The 20986-nt window shown below is 40.9% G+C and overlaps 1 protein-coding gene across 25 annotated transcripts in view; it reads right to left on the bottom strand.

Moving 5' to 3' along the window:
- The window catches only part of GREB1L (GREB1 like retinoic acid receptor coactivator), a 334722-nt gene that overhangs the window by 68503 nt on the left and 245233 nt on the right, over nucleotides 1-20986 (bottom strand). For all 25 annotated transcript variants that reach the window (XM_054244041.2, XM_078347854.1, XM_078347858.1 and 22 more), the window contains 6 exons: nucleotides 20324-20461; nucleotides 16892-17077; nucleotides 11114-11440; nucleotides 9803-9931; nucleotides 8739-8873; nucleotides 6356-6553 (listed from right to left, as the gene is read on the bottom strand). In XM_054244041.2, coding sequence (XP_054100016.2) covers nucleotides 6356-6553; nucleotides 8739-8873; nucleotides 9803-9931; nucleotides 11114-11440; nucleotides 16892-17077; nucleotides 20324-20461 — 1113 coding nt within the window. The remainder of the gene's footprint in view (nucleotides 1-6355; nucleotides 6554-8738; nucleotides 8874-9802; nucleotides 9932-11113; nucleotides 11441-16891; nucleotides 17078-20323; nucleotides 20462-20986) is intronic.

Genomic DNA, 20986 nt, shown 5'->3' with positions numbered 1-20986 from the left:
ATAATGAAACTCCATCTCTACCAAAAATACAAAAATTAGCTGAGTGTGGTGGCATGTACCCATAATCCCAGCTACTAGGGAGGCTGAGGCAGGAGAATCACTTGAACCTAGGAGGCAGAGGTTGCAGTGAGCCAAGATTGCACCACTGCACTCCAGACTGGGCAACAGAACAAGACTCCATCTCAAAAACAAAAACAAACAACAAACAAACAAAAAATAAACTTTTTCATTAGCTTCTGACTTAGCTTTCAGGCTTTGTTTTTCAAAAATAAGCAGAGCCAAGAAATCTGAAAAATGTCAGAAGTGCTGAGAAATGGCCAGTCTAAGAAAGGTCCTTTCTGTTCTGTTTCCTTACTAATTTATCACAGTTCTATGGAATTAAACAAGTTTATTTTCCAATGAATCATAAGCAAATTGTCACATCTTGCCAACTCCACAATAAAATATCAGCAAGGCACACCTGCAGCACTGACAGTGGTATTAAGAGACCTAGGACCTTGGCTAACTAAATACTAAATCTTACTTTTGACATGAGTGGGAATGTCGCAGCATCAGTAACTCATCTTCCTTCGTGACATTTTGCAACTCATTGAGTTCGAGAACAGAGCCAGCAGTGGTTGGGAGTCACCGTGTTCCCTAAAGTTTTAGATTAATAACATTTTAGGGAACACATTAACTAATGTCTATTACTCTTGGCTAAAGTAGATTTCTGGAACATGGGTTTTAATGACTAAATTTGTTTTGCCAGAGGGCTACCAAATCTTAAATATTATTTCTGTGCCTTCCTTTCAAAATAGATTTAAACTTAAAATTCAATGCAACAAAATGTTGAATATTTGTTCAGCAAATATTTATCATGTATCTGCTATGCCATAGACAAGATAAGCATGTTCCAGCCCTGGCTGGAAAGTAAATATTCATTTTACTTTATGGCTGAAGAGAAAGATCATTAATAAACATGTAGCTACAACACACGGTGTGTCGAGCGCCTGGCCTAGAGGCAGTACGTTATTATCTGAAGTTTTTGTTTGTTTTCTCCTTTGGGTGGGGTAACATGGTAATTTGCCAAGAGAGAATAATGAGGGATGAAGTCTGGGGTTTGAGGAGTGAAATGGAGTCCATGAAAGCCACTGTGGAGAATGGGAGAGAGAACCAACTAAAGAACCAAAAAAAAGCTGGGCGCAGTGGCTGCCTGTAATCCCAGCACTTTGGGAGGCCAAGGTGGGTGGATCACCTGAGGTCAGGAGTCGGAGACCAGACTGATCAACATGGTGAAACCCCATCTCTACTAAAAATACAAAAAAATTAGCCGGGTATGGTGGTACATGCCCGTAATCCCAGCTACTAGGGAAGCTGAGGCAGGAGAGTTGCTTGAACCAGGGAGGTAGAGGTTGCAGTGAGCCAAGATTGTGCCACTGTACTCCAGCCTGGGCCACAAGAGCGAAAGTCAGTTTCAAAAAAAAAAAAAACCACCAAAAAGAATTTAGTATGGCATCAACTGGAAAGGTCAAATTTTCCCCCACACAGTCAGAACATGTTGAATATGCTGCAAAGGAGACTGTGGCCTGAAACTGGGAACATCTGAATGAGTGATTCTAGGATTAGACAGGGTCCAGGATATGACGAGGGGGCAGTGTCTGTGGCTGTGGCTGTGGCTATGGCTTTGGCGATGGTGGGGCAGGGGTACATGTGCCTGAGGGTGAGAATGGAACGTACTGAGAGCTGGGTACTGGTTGAGCCATCCTCCGGATAGCAATGCATGTTCTGAGTTATGCTTGCACAGAGGAATCTCTTGTGTTTCTTCTACCTCAGGACAGAGTAGTTTCCCAGTGCATTTTTTCCGGGTACCTGCTCCCTGTGTCTTAGTCACTGAGCCAAAAATACTGTCTCTTCTTCTGCTGAAATTTTAGGTGACCAACAAGGGAGTATAAGGTTGGTGAGGCCAAGAAAATTTGTCTTTATTTTTTTATTAAAAAATTTTTTTGCTATTTAAAAAATCTTTTAATGTATTTTCTTATTCTAATTGTTTACAGAAGAAAGCTCTGCAACAAGAAAATCTGTTTTTAGAAAGTGAGAATGCCAGCCATTCGTGGTGGCTGTAATCTCAGGACTTTGGGAAGCTGAGGTGGGATCACCTGAAGTCAAGAGTTCGAGACCAGCCTGGCCAATGTGGTGAAACCCCGCCTCTAACTAAAAGTACAAAAATTAGCCAGGCATGGTGATGGGCACTTGTAATCCCAACTACATGGGAGACTGAGGCAGGAGAATTGCTTAAACCCGGGAGGCAGAGGTTGCAGTGAGCTAAGATGGCACCACTACACTTCAGTCTGGGCAACAAGAGCGAAACTGTCTCAAAAAAAAAAAAAGAAAGAAAGAAAGAAAATGAGAATGCCTTCCTCTCTCTTCACTTCCCTTGCAATGTCTACTGCTTCCTTAAAACTGCCTTATGTCCATTTGAGTAATCTATATATCAGCAGACAAATACATCTCTCTGGCTTTTTTATAATCATACTTGTGTTAAAATATCAGATTTGTGTCACTCCCCTGACATGATAACACTTCCTTGCCTGGATACCTCCAGATCCACTCCCATTTGCTGGGGTTTCAACCAACACCATTTTACAAGCAGGGAGGATAAAAATGAACAGTCACTTCCTGTACTTCTCCCTCTCCCCTCGAACTGAAAGGGGCTTGCATTTGGATTGCACAAGTACGCTACTATTCCCATTCATAAAATATGGGGTCTTCTGAATTAGAAGAATTATGATACAACTTCAGATTTCTAAAAAATGACACTAAAACAAAAGCATGTCCTATAGTCTAAAAATGCTCCTTCTCCACTGATCGCTCCAGCAGTTACAAGCTTACATTTGGCAAACTTAAAAGATGTTAAACCCACTTCATTTCTTTTTTTTAACCTATAATTTTTTCTATAATATTTTGTTTTATTTTCCTTTTTCCTCCTCCCTCCCTTCTTTCTTCATCAGAATTTGAGCTGAGGTTTCAAATGCTTCACTTTCGTGCTGGGTCTGCAATAACGTGATGTTTTCTGTTTTCATCCATTTACTTTCAGCCACGCAGGCACTGCCAAGGATGTGCCCTTTCTGCACACCCTGGCAGCTCTTCCCTGCCTGGTGTTTTTCCTGGCAGGCTCTGCTGGAATGCTTTCTTTAGTAAAGGAGGCAAATGGAACCAGGATGCAGAGACCATAGACGCTGTTTCTCCTTCTGCCCATCTCTTTCTCCTTCTCACCCTCCATTCAAATATTACTTGAGCACCTGCTGGTGCCAGGCCCAGGAGAGACATGAAATGAGGCACTAGGCATGCAACAATACAAAAACTGTCCTTGCTCTCAAGGTACTGCCCTCTGTGACCTCAGGCAAACTAAACTCTTCTCAATTCACATTATAACATATGAGGAAACTAAATCAGACGATTTCTTTAAAAGTTTCTGTTTAATAGCTATAATTTTTATTTTAACAAATAATCTCCTGCTATTTACTCTACCCTGAACAATTTCTCCTTACATTTAACATGCTTCTAGTCCTTTCTCTTCTATCAGTTGGTATGTGTTTCAAGAATACGAAGGTATTTAAATATCAAAGCAAATACTTTTTTTGTAATTATGACGTGAAGTACTATAAATTCATTAAGAATGATGCTCACAAAAGCTGTTCATGACATGGAAAAAGATACACACTGTAATGCCAAATGAAAAAAACAGAGTCAGGGAAGAGAGGTGGAACACTAGGTATTATTTGTTAATGCCAACATTTTAATAGTGGTTACCCTTGAATGGTAGGATTATAAATGTTTAAATGTTTCTACTTTAATTTTTCAAAATAAGGCAAACTATAATCATTTTTATAACAAAGTAAGTTATGTTTAAAAATACAGAAGTGATTGTTTTTGCAGCAAAAATTTCAATGTGTAAGCCAAAGCCAGAAGTGAATAATTTTAAAAATATGCTTTGCTTTGAGTCTGACAAACCTGTCTATTACATTGATTTTTTTTCTGGCTTCTAAGCTTATATAATTGGTCACATTCTGGTACCTTTTTGAGAGATGACAATCTTAAAATATTCACTTTAGAATAATCTGAGGGCACTGAGAAGAGAAAGGAAAGGACTTGTACAATTTCTTCATCTGTTAAAAATGCAAGGCTTTATTTAGGAGCTGCATTTATTAGGAAAGGTGAAAGTGTGGGTCACTGGGAGGTTATTTCAGGAAAAGGCTCTGCAGATGATTTCATCACTTCAAACAGGTGCCAAGATATGTTTGCTCAAGCACAATTTGGGATATCAGATCACAAACTCAGGGAGGCCACAAATGCCAACTGGTACAAGTAAAATACCTAAAAGACAAGACACTTCCTCCATGTTATGAAAGGTAAAAAAAAATTCCATACGAAATAACAAAAAATCTGGCTACCACTTGGTATGACCGACACCCATCCACTCCCCATATTGGAGAAGGGGCAGGAAAAAGAAATGTAGAAACAGCCAGTAGCTGAGAGAGAGAGCTACTTTGGTTTCTGGGAAAGCTGGGAGAGAAGGTATTTGACCTTTTCCAGCTCATCACCTACAGGTCAGTATTTCCAACAAGTCATTTTGTAGCTTGTCATTCTGAAACCGAGAAGCTAAATAGAAGACTGCACTGTCAACCACACACTTGAACCTCCAGAAGATGTGGACAAAAGTTCACGTCAGTCACAGGGGTTAAAGAGATAGAAACAGGGAAAAATGTACTTTCCGTCAGCTCATTTGGCCTTGGGAACTAATGCAAAATTTCTCTTTTTAATTTTTAATTTTAAATTTTTGTAAGTACATAGTAAGAGTATGTATTTATGGAGTATATGAGAAAGTTTGATACAGGCATAGAATATGTAATAATCACATCAGGGTAAATGGGGTATCCATCCCCTCAAGCATTTATTTATCCTTTGTGTAATAAACAATCCAATTATAATACTCTTTTAGTTATTTTAAAATGTACAATCAAGCAAGATTTCTTATTGAGCCATGCTACTCAAAGTGTGGTCATCTGACACTCGCATCCCTAGAAGCTTATTAGAAATGCTGAATCCAGGCTGGGTGACGTGGCTCATGCCTATAATCCCAGGACTTTTGGAGGCTGAGGCTGGTGGATCACTTGAGGTCACAGTTTGAGACCATCCTGGCCAATATAGTGAAACCCTGTCTCTACTAAAAATACAAAAATTGCTGGGCATGGTGGCACACACCTGTAATCCCAGCTATTTGAGAGAGGCTGAGGCAAGAGAATTGCTTGAATCAGGGAGGTGGAGGTTGCAGTGAGCCAGGATTGCGCCACTGTACTCCAACTTGGGTGACAGAGAGAGAGAGACTCCAACAACAACAACAACAACAAAAAGATGGGCACAGTGGCTTATGCCTGTAATCCCAGCACTTCGGGAGGCTGAGGGCCATCCTTGCCTTGAGAAAATTTCTCTTCCTCAATAACTGACCAGATTCTAGTGCCACAGATTACATCATGGACTTAACAGTATCTGGCAAACATGCACATCAATTTACCCTTGACCTTGAGGGAAAAAGGAGTACTTTGAGGGAAAACTTCAGACAAACTCAAAATAACAAAGTGCTTTTTTTTGAGACAGAGTCTTGCTCTGTTGCCAGGCACCAGGCTGTAGTACAGTGGTGCGATCTCGGCTCACTGCAACCTCTGCCACCCAAGTTCAAGCAATTCTACTGCCTCAGCCTCCCCAGTAGCTGAGAATACAGGTGCATGCCATCATCTAATTTTTATATTTTTTAGTAGAGATGGGGTTTCACCATGTTGACCAGGATGGTCTTGATCTCTTGATCTAGTGATCCGCCCACCTTGGCCTCCCAAAGTGCTGGGATTACAGGCATGAACTACCTCGCCCGGCTAACAAAGTGCTTTTATGATTATGATTATTATTATTTTTTGAGATGGAGTCTCACTCTGTCACCCAGGCTGGAGTACAATGGCATGATCTCAGTTCACTGCAACCTCCGCCTCCAGGGTTCAAGCAATTCTCCTGCCTCAGCCTCCCAGGTAGCTGAAATTAGGCATCTACTACCATGCCTGGCTAATTTTTGTATTTTTAGTAGAGACGAGGTTTCATCATGTTGGCCAGGCTAGTGTCAAGCTCCTGACCTCGAGAGATCCTCCTGTCTCGGCCTCCCAATGTGCTAGGACTACAGGCATGAGTCACCGAGTCCTACCGCTTTTATGATTTTATTGCTGAAGAAGGTTTTAAGCATCCTATAAATGTTTGGATTAAGCAAACAATAGAGGCAGAGGGGATCTGAAGCTGGATCTGGGTGGGCTCCTCTTTGAAAGTTCACTCTTACCTGATTGTCGAATCCGTTGAAGAGTTTGCTGCACCAACACCTCCGACCTGGGGACAATGATGATGAAGTCTACTTTGCTGAAGTGACCGAGGTCCAGGCTCTGGCTGCCACTGTCTGCTATAGCACACACCTGGGATAAGAGTTTTCTGGCAACTGTTAGCTGCGGTTGATAAATTTGGAAGTTTTCGCTATCTAAATCTAAAATTTAAAAAGAAGTCATAAGAACAAGGTTAATTTACTTCCATAATGGCCACTGTGAATCTCTATGAGGACATATACCACACACATGGTAATGTAACGCTACCTCACTAAGAATTCTCACCTGCTATTTGCACTCTCTATTGAGTTTTAATAGATTTGCCTATTTTCCCTGAAACGTGGATGAAAGGATGTGCTCAGGAGTGGATGTGGCAGTTTTGCAAATGTATTATTTTAACATTGCTTGGTTATCTCACAAATGCCTAATTCAACACCCCCTATCCCAACCAGAAGTGGAGGAGACAGACTACACTCTCGGAGCTGGTGCTGGGACTCAGCTATGGAAAAGGAAGTGTTTCCAGTTTTCTTTAGGAATATCAGCACAGGCCAGTGCCCTAGCTCCGACCCTAGCTGTAATGATCATGATGCTGAGTTCCTTTGAGCTTTTCTGGATAGCACTGCAGTAAACATTTCCTCTTCAGCAAGTCGGCTGCAATATGGTTGGAAATTCCCTTCCCAGCAACTACATAACATGGGTCATGGAAACACGACTTTCACCTTTCTTCCCACTCAATTCCACTTTGCCAGTGCTGTGACCTGGCAGGTCTAGGTGGTTGTGGCCAGCTCCAGGCTGATGGCTGGACTATCTAAGACACCTGACTCATGACATAGCCAGCTGGCCACTCAGCAGGTGACGTATTACAAAAACATTGCCCAGATACTCTAGCAGGTCAGTAACTTTTTATTGCAAGTATATCAAGCAATCAATCTTTCTTATATGTGCAATAGCATCCACACACACTATGAAACAAGTTTAGTCAGCTAAATAGGTGAGCAGGCAACATCCAATGCTTCTATAAAGCACCGCTTTTTATCAGGAACCCATGTGGCAATTTAACTGCAACAGGGCTTAATTAACCCATGCTAATTAATGTTTTCTAAAATCAAATGCAGCTGAGGCAAAGACAGTCGTCAACATATCCCAGTTATCATGGACACTGACAGCAAGTGGAGATTTATACGTACAGTCTCCCTAGTGGTTAAGAGAACCCACTGGAAAAGCCCAAAGCTGGAACTTGTAGTAGAAGCCCAAATAGTCTTTGTACCACAGACTACTAATCAAAATACATCTGTCTTTTCATATAGGCTGTTATTTCCTTCATTTCACAGATTGGATGGGTGGGGACTAAATATACATATAACTTTGTAGAATTTTACTTAGCAAGTTTTGAAGCTTGAGAAAATATAAATATGTCTTTAAAAAATGTTTTTTAAACAGGGAACCAAGAATGTACTTGGGATGAGAATGTTTAAATTCTAAATGTGTTAACAATTCAAAACAGTTAATATAAACACATTTCAGATCATCTGGATGATCACTTTATTAGCAAATACCATTGAGAAGTCAAAACATTGTCTGTATTTGCATTTGTTTTTACAACAAAGCTGACTGCCAAGCCATGCGCTTTTATTGCCTGAGACAAACCTAATATATAAATGATGCATTCCTATCAAGTGGGGGCCAAGGGGCTGTCAGCAGCAGCTTACATGGGTCTGTTTCCCATCTATCCTTTCTCCTGTTCTTTTTTCTGTCCTGTCCTATGCCATTCCTGTCAATCAGTGAACTGGGGAAGGATTAAAACCCAAATGAATTTAGTCTAACAACCAGACTCCTTATCCCTGACAGTTCCCCTTTGAGCCCGTGAAGCTTGTTGTAGGGCAGATGACATGCTGGTAGCACTGCTCTGTCTCCCAGGAAAGCCTCACTATCCCTGAGAAAGAGTGTGTTTTACAGGTCAGAGAGTAAGTGAAGGAGCAGGAGCTGGGGGCCCTGTACTGCCTGTAGTCTGACTCTTTCAGGCAGTTTTTTGAAATCCTCTGGGCGCAGATGGTGGAGCTAAGGAAGATGCACCAATGTCCTGGAATCTTTCAGAGAAAAAAGAGAGAGTGCTTAAGATAAAGTCTTTGATTTTCATTCCAGAAGACTTTTACTAGGAACAAGGCCTTTGATCCAGGCCACATGGGAAAGCATTTTTAATTTGAACCAGGTTTATCATGTAGACAATCAGGAAAAGGCTGTTGTGGTCTGTGAATTGAAGAATCCTCAAAACCCTCAGAATGACTTGGTTTTTATAATGTCTGTCCTAAGGACTAACTTCCTCCTCTTGGTCTGAGATGACATTACCCAGGTTTTGTGTGGGCATCATAGCAGCAGCCTCCTGAGGTGACACGCATTCATTAAGGTCTCCATTGAAAGGGATAACCACACTGTCTCCTCTTCTTTGTTGCATTTTTTCCAACAGCTTGTCTAGGTCATCTCCTGTTACAAAATAAAGTAGCAATAAGAAGGTTTCAAGGAAGGATATGTTTGTTTTGTTTTTATCTGTCTCCGAGTTGGGGAGTTAGGCTGTTCTCAGTAGATTTGTTGGTCAGCCAGCAATTCATATCAGCCTTTACACTTAGCCACTTTTGTAATATAGCGGTGTCTCTATAACAAGAACTACTCTCATTGATATAGTGCTTACAATTTACATGCTTTCACATGTTGTATCTCTCTTGACCTTTCTAATACTCAAAAGCAGGCAGAATGGAATTAGAAAACTGAGTTCCAGGCTGGGTGCAGCGGCTCACCCCTGTAATCCCAGTACTTTGCAAGGCCAAGGCACAGGAGGATCGCCTGAGGCCAGGAGCTGGAGTCCAGTTTGGGCAACAAAGGGAGACCCTGTCTGTGCAAAAAATTTTAAAATTAGCCAGGGATGGTGGCACATGTCTGTAGTCCCAGCGACTTGGGAGGCTGAGGTGGGAGGATCACTTAAGCCAGTAGAGGGGGCCGGTGTCAAGCAGTAAGCTATGATCATGCCACACTGTGCTCCAGTCTGGGTGACAGAGCAAGACCCTGTCAAAAAAAAAAAAAAAAAAAAAAAAAAAAGGAAGCAAGGAAAGAAAAGAAAGGGAAGGAAGGAACAAACGAACAAACCGAGTTCCAGGGAGAGAGAAACTTGCCCAAAGTCACTCAATAAGGTCATGGCTAAGCTGAGACTTTTGAATCCAGTACCAATGTGCCTTCCTCTAGACCCCCTTACTGCTTCTGTGGTGTTAGTGACAAAATACTTAGGATAAACCATTTCAAATGAAAGATCAGCTGGCAAGCTTGGGCTCCACACTCATCTCCTTGACAGGTTAAGATTTAAATTCAGAAAATCACACAACCAGGGGCTGGCATTGTTGCCAAATCTCACAACCACTCACCTAATGATGTGGTTTTGAAATGTGATGCCAGGAAACTGACCTTTCCTGTGATAAGCTCATAACTAATTTCTTTCAAAAACTCACTTGTAGTGAGCATGCTCTCTGCCAGAGCTCGAGACTGGTGCGGACCTGCAGAATGGAGAGAAGAGATGACTCATCAACAGAACAAAGGTTGCTGGAACATTACTTACGGCAACAATTGGGAACAATCAAAGGATGTCACTCTGGGGACTTGGGTTAAGAAAATATGACACATCAAAAGGTGTGGACAATTATACAGCATTCGAAGTATCAAGTCTGACCCTAGACAGAAACAGCAATGTTTATAATACAAGAAAATCAAGGAAAAAAAATGATGTACCTTATGTTTGTACCTGAAAATATACACATGCTTGTGTTTAATGACTAAGGAAGGTCCCTGTCCCGCCCAGGGGCTGTGGGCAACACCATGGCTGCCCCAGGGCTTGCCAATTGAATAGATGCCCAGGGGTGGAGAACATAGGGGAAAAAAAGACTAGGGAAGAGTATGAAAATCTTATAAAGATTGTGCTTGCATAGTTATAATGAATATTTGCCTTAAAAATATAAACATGTTTTTTACAAATAAAAATGAAAAAATATTAATGTATCACACTGATGAAGCTTTCTGGAAATACATGTAGCACAGAAAGATGGGCAGACGGGTTTTGCCAAAGTGAGGGGGCTTTCTTAGCTTCTTTGCTCAGAAAAGGTGGGAGCCATTCAGTACAGAGAGAAGAGAAGTAAAATGTAATTCAAATGGCTACCCAGGAGGGTGCCTGATAGAAAATCTGTACAGCAGGGGGGAAAAAATCCCCTCCCACCCCTCAATTTTGTAGTGTACCAACTTTCTGAATCTTTTATTTAGGATCAATGTTACAATATTAAATAGACTCTTCAGTGAGAAGCAGAATATATGAGCTACTCTTCTGGCAAATTTGATTAACTGGCTTAGGCCACCTGTGGCACTAGCTTTATCACATGCTGGAGTGGTAACATTTCCAAAACCTTTAAAGGACAGCAGTTATATAAGACAGGGGTATCTGTTACTAGGGAGAGCTTTGAAATAATGCTCCCACAATCAGCTGACAGGGGCGCCAGCCAAACTGAGGGCTACAAAAACCTCATCTGAGCAGGAAAGGAAAGGTTAAAATTAGGAGGATGAGCCCAAACTGGAGCAATTATTCAGAGGTTGATTATGTGGATGCCTGAAACACACAATACACATTTTCAAATGGACAAATGTTTGAATGAATTGATTAAACAAAAAACAACAACAAAAAAATTACTCACCTAACACTACCACACAAAATTCATTTCCTCTGATTTTCGATGCACAAATTGCCACCACATAATCTGGAAGCCTTTGATAGTGTCTCACTTCACTGAGAGTCCTGAGAGTCTCTGAAATACCCTCCGCCAAAGAGTTCTGGGTCACAATCACATGAACCAAGTCTTGAGATACGCTGGCAATTAATCTAGCAAGCCAGGGGAGTTGTCCTGGTGACACAGGGACACACTGAGCACCTAACTGCAGGGCTCTTTCTCTCAGAGTAAATTCTTGCATAGCTTTCAGCATAATTTGCTCAAATTCTTCCCTGAGAGGTATCTGATCAGGACCTATATTGAAGAGAATTACAACTGCAATTTAAAGAATCACAGGTAGGAGAGAGACACACACCCACACGCCATCCTGCAGTCCTCAGCCCTTCATACATACTCCAACTAGAAAATAACCTCTTGTTCTTGGAGTGGTCACAAGTACAGAGTCATTACTAATCATTTCCTGCTGTGAAATTATTTTTCTTTCTGCCTCAATTTTTTAAAAAACATCAAGCTTCTGTTCTTCTTTATTGCATTCCTGATGTCTTTAAAAGAGAATGTACTAAGAGAAACCATTAATTCCACTGTATGCCCTGAGAGCTGGTCCTTGCACATGGCGTATTTCTTGACCTATTAAGCTTAGCATTATGGAAATTGTTGAGGCCTAATAAAAAAAGAAGCCAACCTACTGGTGTATAACCAATTTTAAGTTTGGTTACACAATTTTAAGTTTTATTCATAGGCATTTTGAAAAACATTTTAATGTATTGCCTCTATGCTTAATTTTGAGAATACTGTGCATCAGAAAATGAAGTTTAATTATTTTTCACTTTCAAGTTATATTTGAGGCAGCCTCACACTTTTGCCAGATAGAGAATGCTTTCATGACCTAGTTTCTCCCCAGCATTCTGGATTGTTAAATATGCCATTTGGCACTCTTCTGCTGCCAGTTAGGGCTAAGCTTATAGTGCTGAACTGTGGCTCCTGGAAGCAGGGGGATTTTGTTTCTTATTCTCTTTAGAAACTCAACCAATCTTTAGAACAAAATAAGCAAGTCAATGTTTGGTATCCAAGTGACACAAATGAACTAAAATTTCAACATTTAGTTTAAATCGAAAGCAGTGAGAGTATAGTTACTCCCTCTATTCAATCATTTATTTTGCTTTGTGAACCCAAGATTTGAAACTCAGGCTCCCCATAAACCAGCTCAGACTCCTCAGTGCCTGTGATTTGAGACCAAGCAACAGCCCCAGAACCCAGGGCTAAAAGTTCCTTGAGGAAGAACAAAGGGGTGATCAGCTGGACTTCTGCATGAGAAGGAGGCCCCGTAAGTGAGTCAGAACCATTCCTTCCCCTAATACGGATCTAAGTGGCCTCTCTGGCCCTTCCCATCTTTTCTGGGAAAGTAAGAAAATGAGGTGTTTAGTAATGCTTTTTAGACACAGAAAATTAAATAAAATCTTATACATTATAAAAACAAACAATTTTAGGCCGGGCATGGTGGTTTATGCCTGTAATCCCATCACTTTGGGAGGCCAAGGTGGGCAGATCACACGGTGAGGAGCTCGACACCAGGCTGACCAACATGGTTAAACCTTGTCTCTAATAAAAATACAAAAATTAGCCAGGCATGGTGGTGCATGCCTGTAATCCCAGCTACTCAGGAGGCTGAGGCAAGAGAATTGCTTGAACCCGGAAGCAGCGGTTGCAGTGAGCCAAGATGGCACCACTGCACTCCAGCCTGGGTGACAGAGTGAGACTCCATCTCAGAGAAAAAAAAAAAGTCTGAGCACGGTGCCTCACACCTATAATCCCAGCACTTTGGGAGGCAAAGCAGGCAGATCACAAAGTCAGGAGATCAAGACCATCCTGGCTAACACGGTGAAATCCTGACTCTGTTAAAAATATGAAAAATTAGCCAGGGGCGGTGGTACACACCTATAGTCCCAGCTACTCAGGAGGCTGAGGCAGGAGAATTGCTTGAACCTGGGAGGCGGAGGTTGCAGTGAGCCGAGATCGCACCACTGCACTTCAGCCTGGGCAACAGAGTAGACTCGTCAAAAAAAATAAATAAATAACTGGAGAAAATAGTTTTTCCATGATTGGTTGGAGGCCAGGGAGAGGTAGGAGAGCGGAATTCTCATAAACAGATTTTTTTCCTTTATACATGGAAACAGAACAAGAAAATGGTAATGTATACATTGTATTATGTCTGTGATTCTTCTATGCCGCTTCTTTTTTGAGACAGTTTCCCTGTCACCCTAGGGCTGGAGTGCAGTGGCACAATCTTGGCTCACTGCAACCTCCACCACCTGGGCTCTAGCAATTCTCCTGCCTCAGCCTTTGGAGTATCTGGGATTAAAACTATATGCCAACATGCCCAGCTAATTTTTGTATTTTTGGTACAGATAGGGTTTCACCATATTGGCCAGGATGCTCTCAAACTCCTGACCTGTAGTATCCACCCTACTCAGCCTCCCAAAGTGTTGGGATTACAGGTGTGAGCCACTGACCCTGGCCTCTTCTGTCCTTCTCAATCACTTCCTGAGAATGTGGAGGGATGTTTCTTAAACAAAATCACCTAGGAACCTCCAAGTTGCCTGATCTTCATTCAGCTTTATTAAATTGGCATCATGGTTAATTGTCACTAGGTGAGCTCAAAGTGGGTAGAAGCTGGTCATCTATTTAAAGCTTTCCTCCACCAGAACATGACAGCTGAAAGGCAGATGGCCCTGGCCGTCTCCAATTCCCTACTGTCTTTTATTAACCACCTGAAAGTTCAGGGACCTGGTTAATAGTCCATAAGACTCACTTCAGGACTGAGTAACATTTTCTACCAGGAAGCATAATTCAAAATACAAAGGCATTCTGGGAAAATAAATTTACCAAACATGTTCACAACATCCCTTGTTGCCTTAAAACTCACTTTTATAGAGTTTTGACTGAGGTACCATTAGGAATGAAGAAGTGGGGGAAAGATATTAAAGTTTAATGAGATAAGGGACTTCTTAAGAGTAAAATGTCTTGCTTCCAAAAATCAACTATCACTTTTCCATCCTCAGCCTTTTTTATTTTTACTTTAATTAGAGACAAGGTCTCACTCTGTCTGCTAGGCTGGAGTGCAGTGGCACAAGCATAGCTCATTGCAGCTTTGAACTCCTAGGTTGAAGTGATCCTCCTGCTTCAGCCTCCCAAATTGCTGGGATTACAAGTGTAAGCCACCACACCCTGTGCCTCATCCTCACCCTTTACAATTTCATTGCAGGCATCTTTTCTCCACTTTTGCAAGCTCGATAACACTAATCTTTTCCTTCAAGTGCTGATCTCCAATAACTCAGGTTAGTCGAGGTATCAGTTTTAATGGTTTTTCAGGCAGAACTACCTTAATAGGAAAAGTCAAGGTTTAAACAGACTCAGAGCCCTCCAAGAATCTCTGGATTTGCTGATTTCATTATCTACTTCAAAAGATTTTCAGATTGTGAAATAACTGAGATTTTTTTAAAGTGACTGTAGTGAAGATGATATGTTCCTTCTGAAGAATCTTGCTTTTCTTCTTTTCTGTTACCTCTAAGCAACTGATCCGCTAAAGTATTGAAACTGTCCTTTTAGAAGTTTACATTTTTAAAATATGTCTATAATCTATGGCATGCATAGGTGAAACTATTCTTGTTTGCCTTCTTGAAACCTCCAGAGCAAAAAAAAAATTTTTTTTAAGGACTCCAGACAATTGTTGAGGGACAGAGACGTCTCAATTTACAAAGCTTAAATTTTAAAAGAGCAATGTTATTCATGTATATTGAGAGGCCTAATTGACTGACTGGAAGTCAAATTCTGGAGAGAATTGATCCTGCAGGGCAGAGAAGAATGTGTGTAATTAAACTAAATTTTTTTCTTTTTCTTTTCTTTTTTTTTTTTTTAACAAAAGATAAGACCATTTAGTAACATAAGGAGAGATATCTTATTTTGACCACTTGGTTCATTTCAGTAAATTGGACTCTGATTTTGAAAATTGCTATTAAGATTGAAAAAGAGGCTGGGTGTAGTGGCTCACACTTTTAATCCTAGCACTTTGGAAGGCCAAGGTGGGTGGATCACCTGAGGTCAGGAGTTTTGAGACCAACCTGGCCAACATGGTAAAAACCCGTCTCTACTAAAAAATACGAAAATTAGGCCAGGCGCGGTGGCTCACGCTTGTAATCCCAGCACTTTGAGAGGCCGAGGCAGGTGGATCATGAGGTCAAGAGATTGAGACCATCCTGGTTAACATGGTGAAACCCCATCTCTACTAAAAATACAAAAATTATCTGGGCATGGTGGCACGTGCCTGTAGTCCCAGCTACTCGGGAGGCTGAGGCAGGAGAATTGCTTGAACCCAGGAGGTGGAGGTTGCAGTGTGTTGAGATCATGCCACTGCACTCCAGCCTGGGAACAGAGTGAGACTTGGTCTCAAAAAAACAACAACAAAACTGAAAAAGAGTGCTATGGTGATTTGCTTGGTTGGCTATAATATCATCACTCTCTGAAGCCTGAGTTTACTAATTTTGGGTGCATTTAGAAGTTGCCTTTAGATCTTAGAACACAGTTCACATCTAATTTCAGTATGTAGCAATTAAAATTATGTCATCAAATTAGCTTTGGACCCAGGTGAGTTTTATAATTGTATTACCTTTCAATAAGCATCATTAGCAAGTCCTAGGTTTACCATGAAAGTAGCTCTCAATGGGAAACTGATGCCTTGCAAATTTCAAAAGGCCATGTCAAAGCAGAGCCCACATCAAGGCAGCCTCTCAGGGCACAAAGAGTTCTAGCCAAAACTGCTAGCTAATGCACCAAAGGCTGAATATGCCCTAATAAAGCTTATTTCTGCTTTTAAAATTGTTTAGCCCAATCTTTTTATTATTTCATAACACTGAAGTATTTTCTAAAATTAAAAAAATTCACAAGAGCGCATACAAATATTTTATGTGTAATTTTACATTGCGAATATTTTTCTAAGTAAATCAGTGGCTTGAAGTACCGAATGAGTGTATAAGTAGGCTGCATATAGATGGCCTATTGCCATTTGCAAAATAAAGGACATTTCTATGTAAATGCTTCTGAACCACTCTAATATTGTCAGGGCACCTGCATACACCCACTGTGAGGCTTAGGAGGACATATCAGATAGAGGAAGTGAAGGGTTCATGACTTACATATCCCCCTTGCCCTATAGCTTAGAGGACCTTCCAGGGAGGTCCACAGTTATGACCTCAACAATGGGACTCCATCAAGTGGGTGTAGCTGGAGAAGGAAAAAAAAAAAATAGATGTAGGGGCAATGGATAAACAGGACAAAAAGGCTAAGTGGAAAACTGGAAAATAATTGTTTAAGATAATGGTTATGTTTGCATTCTAGATGGTAGTTGCACTTTCAGAAAGGTGGCCTGGCCAAGCTCCCCAGGGAAGGAATGCTCAAGGCATAACCCTTTAAGGTTCTGCCTACCTTAACTACTTTGTGGCATCATGAGACCAGACACTAGGTGGTGCAATTCATCTCCTCCAGGACCCAAAGAAGCAAGGAGGAAAGGAAAGAAGTAGAAAAGAAATGGAGGAGAGGAAAGGGAAAAACGTTACAGAGAACGGGGTTGAAGGGAAAGAACATTATAAGAAAAATAAGAGATAGGAGGATAAATGTGAGAAAGAAAGAAAAAGTGCATCACAAAAAACCTCAAAAATAGTCACCAGCAAATGATTATGGAAAATGACTTACCCAGCCGCACAAGATACTGTATTGTCAGAAGAATCATGTTTTCCACACTCAGATATTGGCTGCCAGTCAACCCTAATTGTTCTAAATTTTTGTTTTCCAACTGTGGAATCTTGTAGCAATTCACCAGCAGAGGACTCACAACAATGTCACTAACATTTCCATAGAAATAGGGTAAAGTGCCATAGCCTGTCCCAATAAGAAGCAGGTAAATACAGTTCAACATTTCTTTTTATGTTCCAACCAGGTACGCTTGCTCAACTAGGATCAAAGATGCTTAACAAAATTCCCTGCCCTCTCAGATAGCGACCAAACAAATCATTCAAATATATAAATCCTAGTGAATTTGCTTGGATGCTCCAAAGTCTATCCTTATGTTAAATTAAATGAACAGGAAACAAAATACAGTTGGCCTTCTCTATCTGTGGGTTCCATGTTCAATCAACTGTGGACTGAAATAGGGGGAAAAAATTCCACAAAGTTCCAAAAAGTAAAACTTGCATTTGCTGTGGGCTGAGTACTACATTGAATCTACGTGAATGATGTGATGTGTAAGCACTGTATTAATATTATAAGCAATGGAGAGGTGGTTTAAAGTATATGTGAGGATATGCATAGGTTATATGCAAATACTGTGCCATTTTATATGAGGGACTTTAGGATATTTGATTTGATATGGGACAGGGCATGGAATCAATCTCCCAGGGATACTAAAGGACAACTGTACTCATATTATCTCTGTTTCTCATGGAAAGGACATGTTAATATTTTGCTAGAAGATTGATGAGTTTGCAAAACATTTCTGTATCCTTTCTAAAATTGCAATGATAAAATATTTCTGAGGCCAGGAGCGGTGGCTCATGCCTGTAATCCCAGCACTTTGGGAGGCCAAGGCAGGCAGATCATGAGATTAGGTGTTTGAGACCATCCTTACCAACATGGTGAAATTCTGTCTCTACTAAAAATACAAAAATTAGCCAGGCATGGTGGCATGCAAACCTGTAATCCCAGCTATTCAGGAGGCTGAGGCAGGAGAATCGCTTGAACCTGGGAGCGGGAGGTTGCAGTGAGCAGAGATCATGCCATTGCACTCCAGCCTTGGCAACAGAGTGAGACTCCATCAAAAAAAAAAAAAAATTCTCATAAAGTCCCTGATCAAGTTTATTTTCAGATAAGAAATCATAAAACAAACAAATGGCAATGCAGCTGGGCACGGTGGTTCACACCTATAATCCTAGCACTTTGTGAGTCTGAGGCGGCAGATCACCTGAGGTCAGGAGTTCAAGACCAGCCTGGCCAACATGGCAAAACCTCATCGTCTCTACTAAACATACAAAAATTAACCAGGCATGATGGCACACAGCTACATAGGACTGAGGCAGGAGAATTGCTTGAACCCAGGAGGTGGAGGTTGCAGTGAGCCAAGATTGTGTCACTGCACTCCAGCTTGAGCAACAGAGTGAAACTCCATCTCAAAAAAAAAAAAAAAAAAAAAAAGCCAGCCAGGCGAGATGGCTCATGCCTATAATTCCAGCACTTTGGGAGACTGAGGTAGGCGGATTGCTTGAGGTCAGGAGTTTGAGACCAGCCTGGCCAACATGACAAAACCCTGTCTCTACTAAAAATACAACAATAAGTCAAGCATAGTGGTGCATGCTTGTAATCTCAGCTACTCAGGAGGCAGGAGAATCCCTTAAACCCAGGAGATGGAGGCTGCAGTGGACCGAGATTGTGTCACTGGACTACAAGCCTGAGTGACAGAGTGAGAATGTCTCAAAAAATAAACAAATAACAAAAAACAGAAACAAACAACAATACATGTTTCACTTTCTAAGATTTCTTTTTCTTTTTCCTGACATGATCCACCTGGAGATATTCCTGAGATTTTCTTTTAAAAAAATTTCAGCTAAATTAATTGATTAACAGCAAGATTCTACTAGTTTCAGGTACTTGGAGATCCCTGCTTCTTTTGTTATCTTAGCTATTTTTGTGAGGCTGTCTTCCTAAATGTCAGTAAATAATATCAAATTGTTTTACAGTAGGTAGGATAAAATATGTCCAAAATGTACCCTGTTTTTGTGGTTGATAGAGAGGATAGTCCCTCTGTGAGATTTACTAAAAGGCAGACACCGAAGGACCAAAGGGTCCCCATGTTCTATGCATCTTTCCAAAGCTTAGTGGCACTATGGTAATGTTCAAAAAGAGCTTCCTAATCCATTAAGCATTTAATCCCCCCAGTACCTACAGATCTAGGATTAGCAGATAGAGCCACCAGGTAAAGGAAAGGGCTCCAAGCAAAACCATCCAATTAGGCAGGATTAGGCCAACCTAAAAAGCAAATAACACCTCATATAAACATGCCCTAAAGATGTAGGCCAGGCATGGGGGCTCAGGCCTGTAATCCCAGCACTTTGGGAGGCCGAGGTGGGTGGATCACTTGAGGTCGGGAGTTTGAGACCAGCCTGACCAACATGGAGAAACTCTGTCTCTACTAAAAATACAAAATTAGCTGGGCATGGTGGTACATGCTTGTAATCTCAGCTACTTGGGAGGCTGAGACAGGAGAATCGCTTGAACCCAGGAGGTGGAGGTTCTGGTGAGCCAAGATCATGCCATTGTACTCCAGCCTGGGCAGGAAGAGCAAAACTCTGTCTCAAAAAAAAAATAAAAGTGGAGAACTTAAACACCCTATCCATTTTGTCCTACAGGAGAACAGGCAATCTCCTTATGGCTTAGGCTAGTCCTAAACCAAGGAGACTCCTCACATGGGTATGAAAAGCACTAAGTTAGTTCTGGAATGTAGGGACCCCTAAATGTCTATACCTCCACTTGTAGACCACCTGGAAGGACTCAGCCTTCTCGAAGATACTAAGGTTCAGACCTACAACTGTGGGGCTTCTTGGTTCTCTTGAGTAGGGTCTATCAGCTGACTTGGCTTGTTTCATTTCTCTGTAGTTTGGCTCCCTTTGACTGGAATGTCCCCTCCCCCACCTTGTCTACTTTGACCAACCTTCAGGACCCAGCTTAACCAACACCTCTGGGAAGTCTTCTCAGACCCCTCCAGGCAGAGATAAGTTCTCTTTCAGAGCTCTGAGTTCTGGTTGCTCTTGGTTGTGAACTTCTAAGAAGCTCACATGTCACTGTGCTGTAATGGTTATTGCCCATATCTTGTAATACTTATTTACTAACCCTAGTGGCTCGTAGGATGTCAGACTCCCCCACTAAACAGTGCTCCTAGAGGGCAAAAGACTTTGCCTTATCCTCAGCTCCTAATCACATGTTTGATATAGCATGAAAGAGCTGACCAATAAAAGCTGAAAGAATCAATAGATGGATGAATACCTTCATGAATATATGAAAAAACACAAACAATGAAATGGAAAAACATTCCTAGATTCCAGAAGACATAGTCAACTTGTAATTCCATTGGCTTACCTATCAGAATTACTGGTCTAACTCCTGAGTTACTCAGCAGGTTTTCAGGAACAATTACAGTTTCCCCTGCAGGAATGGGCCGGGGCTGTAAAATTCCAGTTAGTGGGGTCTGTGGAACTGGGACAGATAAAGGGGACTCTGGAAAGAAAAAAGTTTGACAAGAAAGATGACATGTGAAAACTAAATGAAATACAATAGAAAGCAATAGAATTTTAATACTTTTAATAGAGAAGTATTAAAAATCTAATGGTTTGTTATATTTTTTATTATGTTTATTACACAAAATAGTAAGTTGAAAAAACAAAGGGAGAAAAAAATTAACTATAATCATATCATGTGACTATAACTACTATTGAGCATTTGGTGGATTTCCTTCCAGTTGCTTTTGTCCATATGTAATCTTCTGGATCCTGTTTGTTATTTTAGCTTTCCCCCAAGATTATTAAAGGCATATGTCCATTCATTACATACATTTTCAAAGGTATAGAGAAATGTGAAGAAGGATAAACTCACCATTAACCAGTACTATCTACAAGCAACCATAGTGACAGATTGGCATAATTATTTGTGTATGTAAGATGTCTATGTTGTCTTTAAAACTATTTAAACAAACTTAAACATTTAAATAACTCATTTATGTCTTAGAATCAGTATATTTACAAT

This window comes from Callithrix jacchus, chromosome 13 (genome assembly GCF_049354715.1).
Source record: "Callithrix jacchus isolate 240 chromosome 13, calJac240_pri, whole genome shotgun sequence".
Lineage (NCBI taxonomy): Eukaryota > Metazoa > Chordata > Mammalia > Primates > Cebidae > Callithrix > Callithrix jacchus.
Note: the sequence above shows the minus strand (reverse complement) of the source record. Positions and strands in the feature narration are given on the sequence as shown.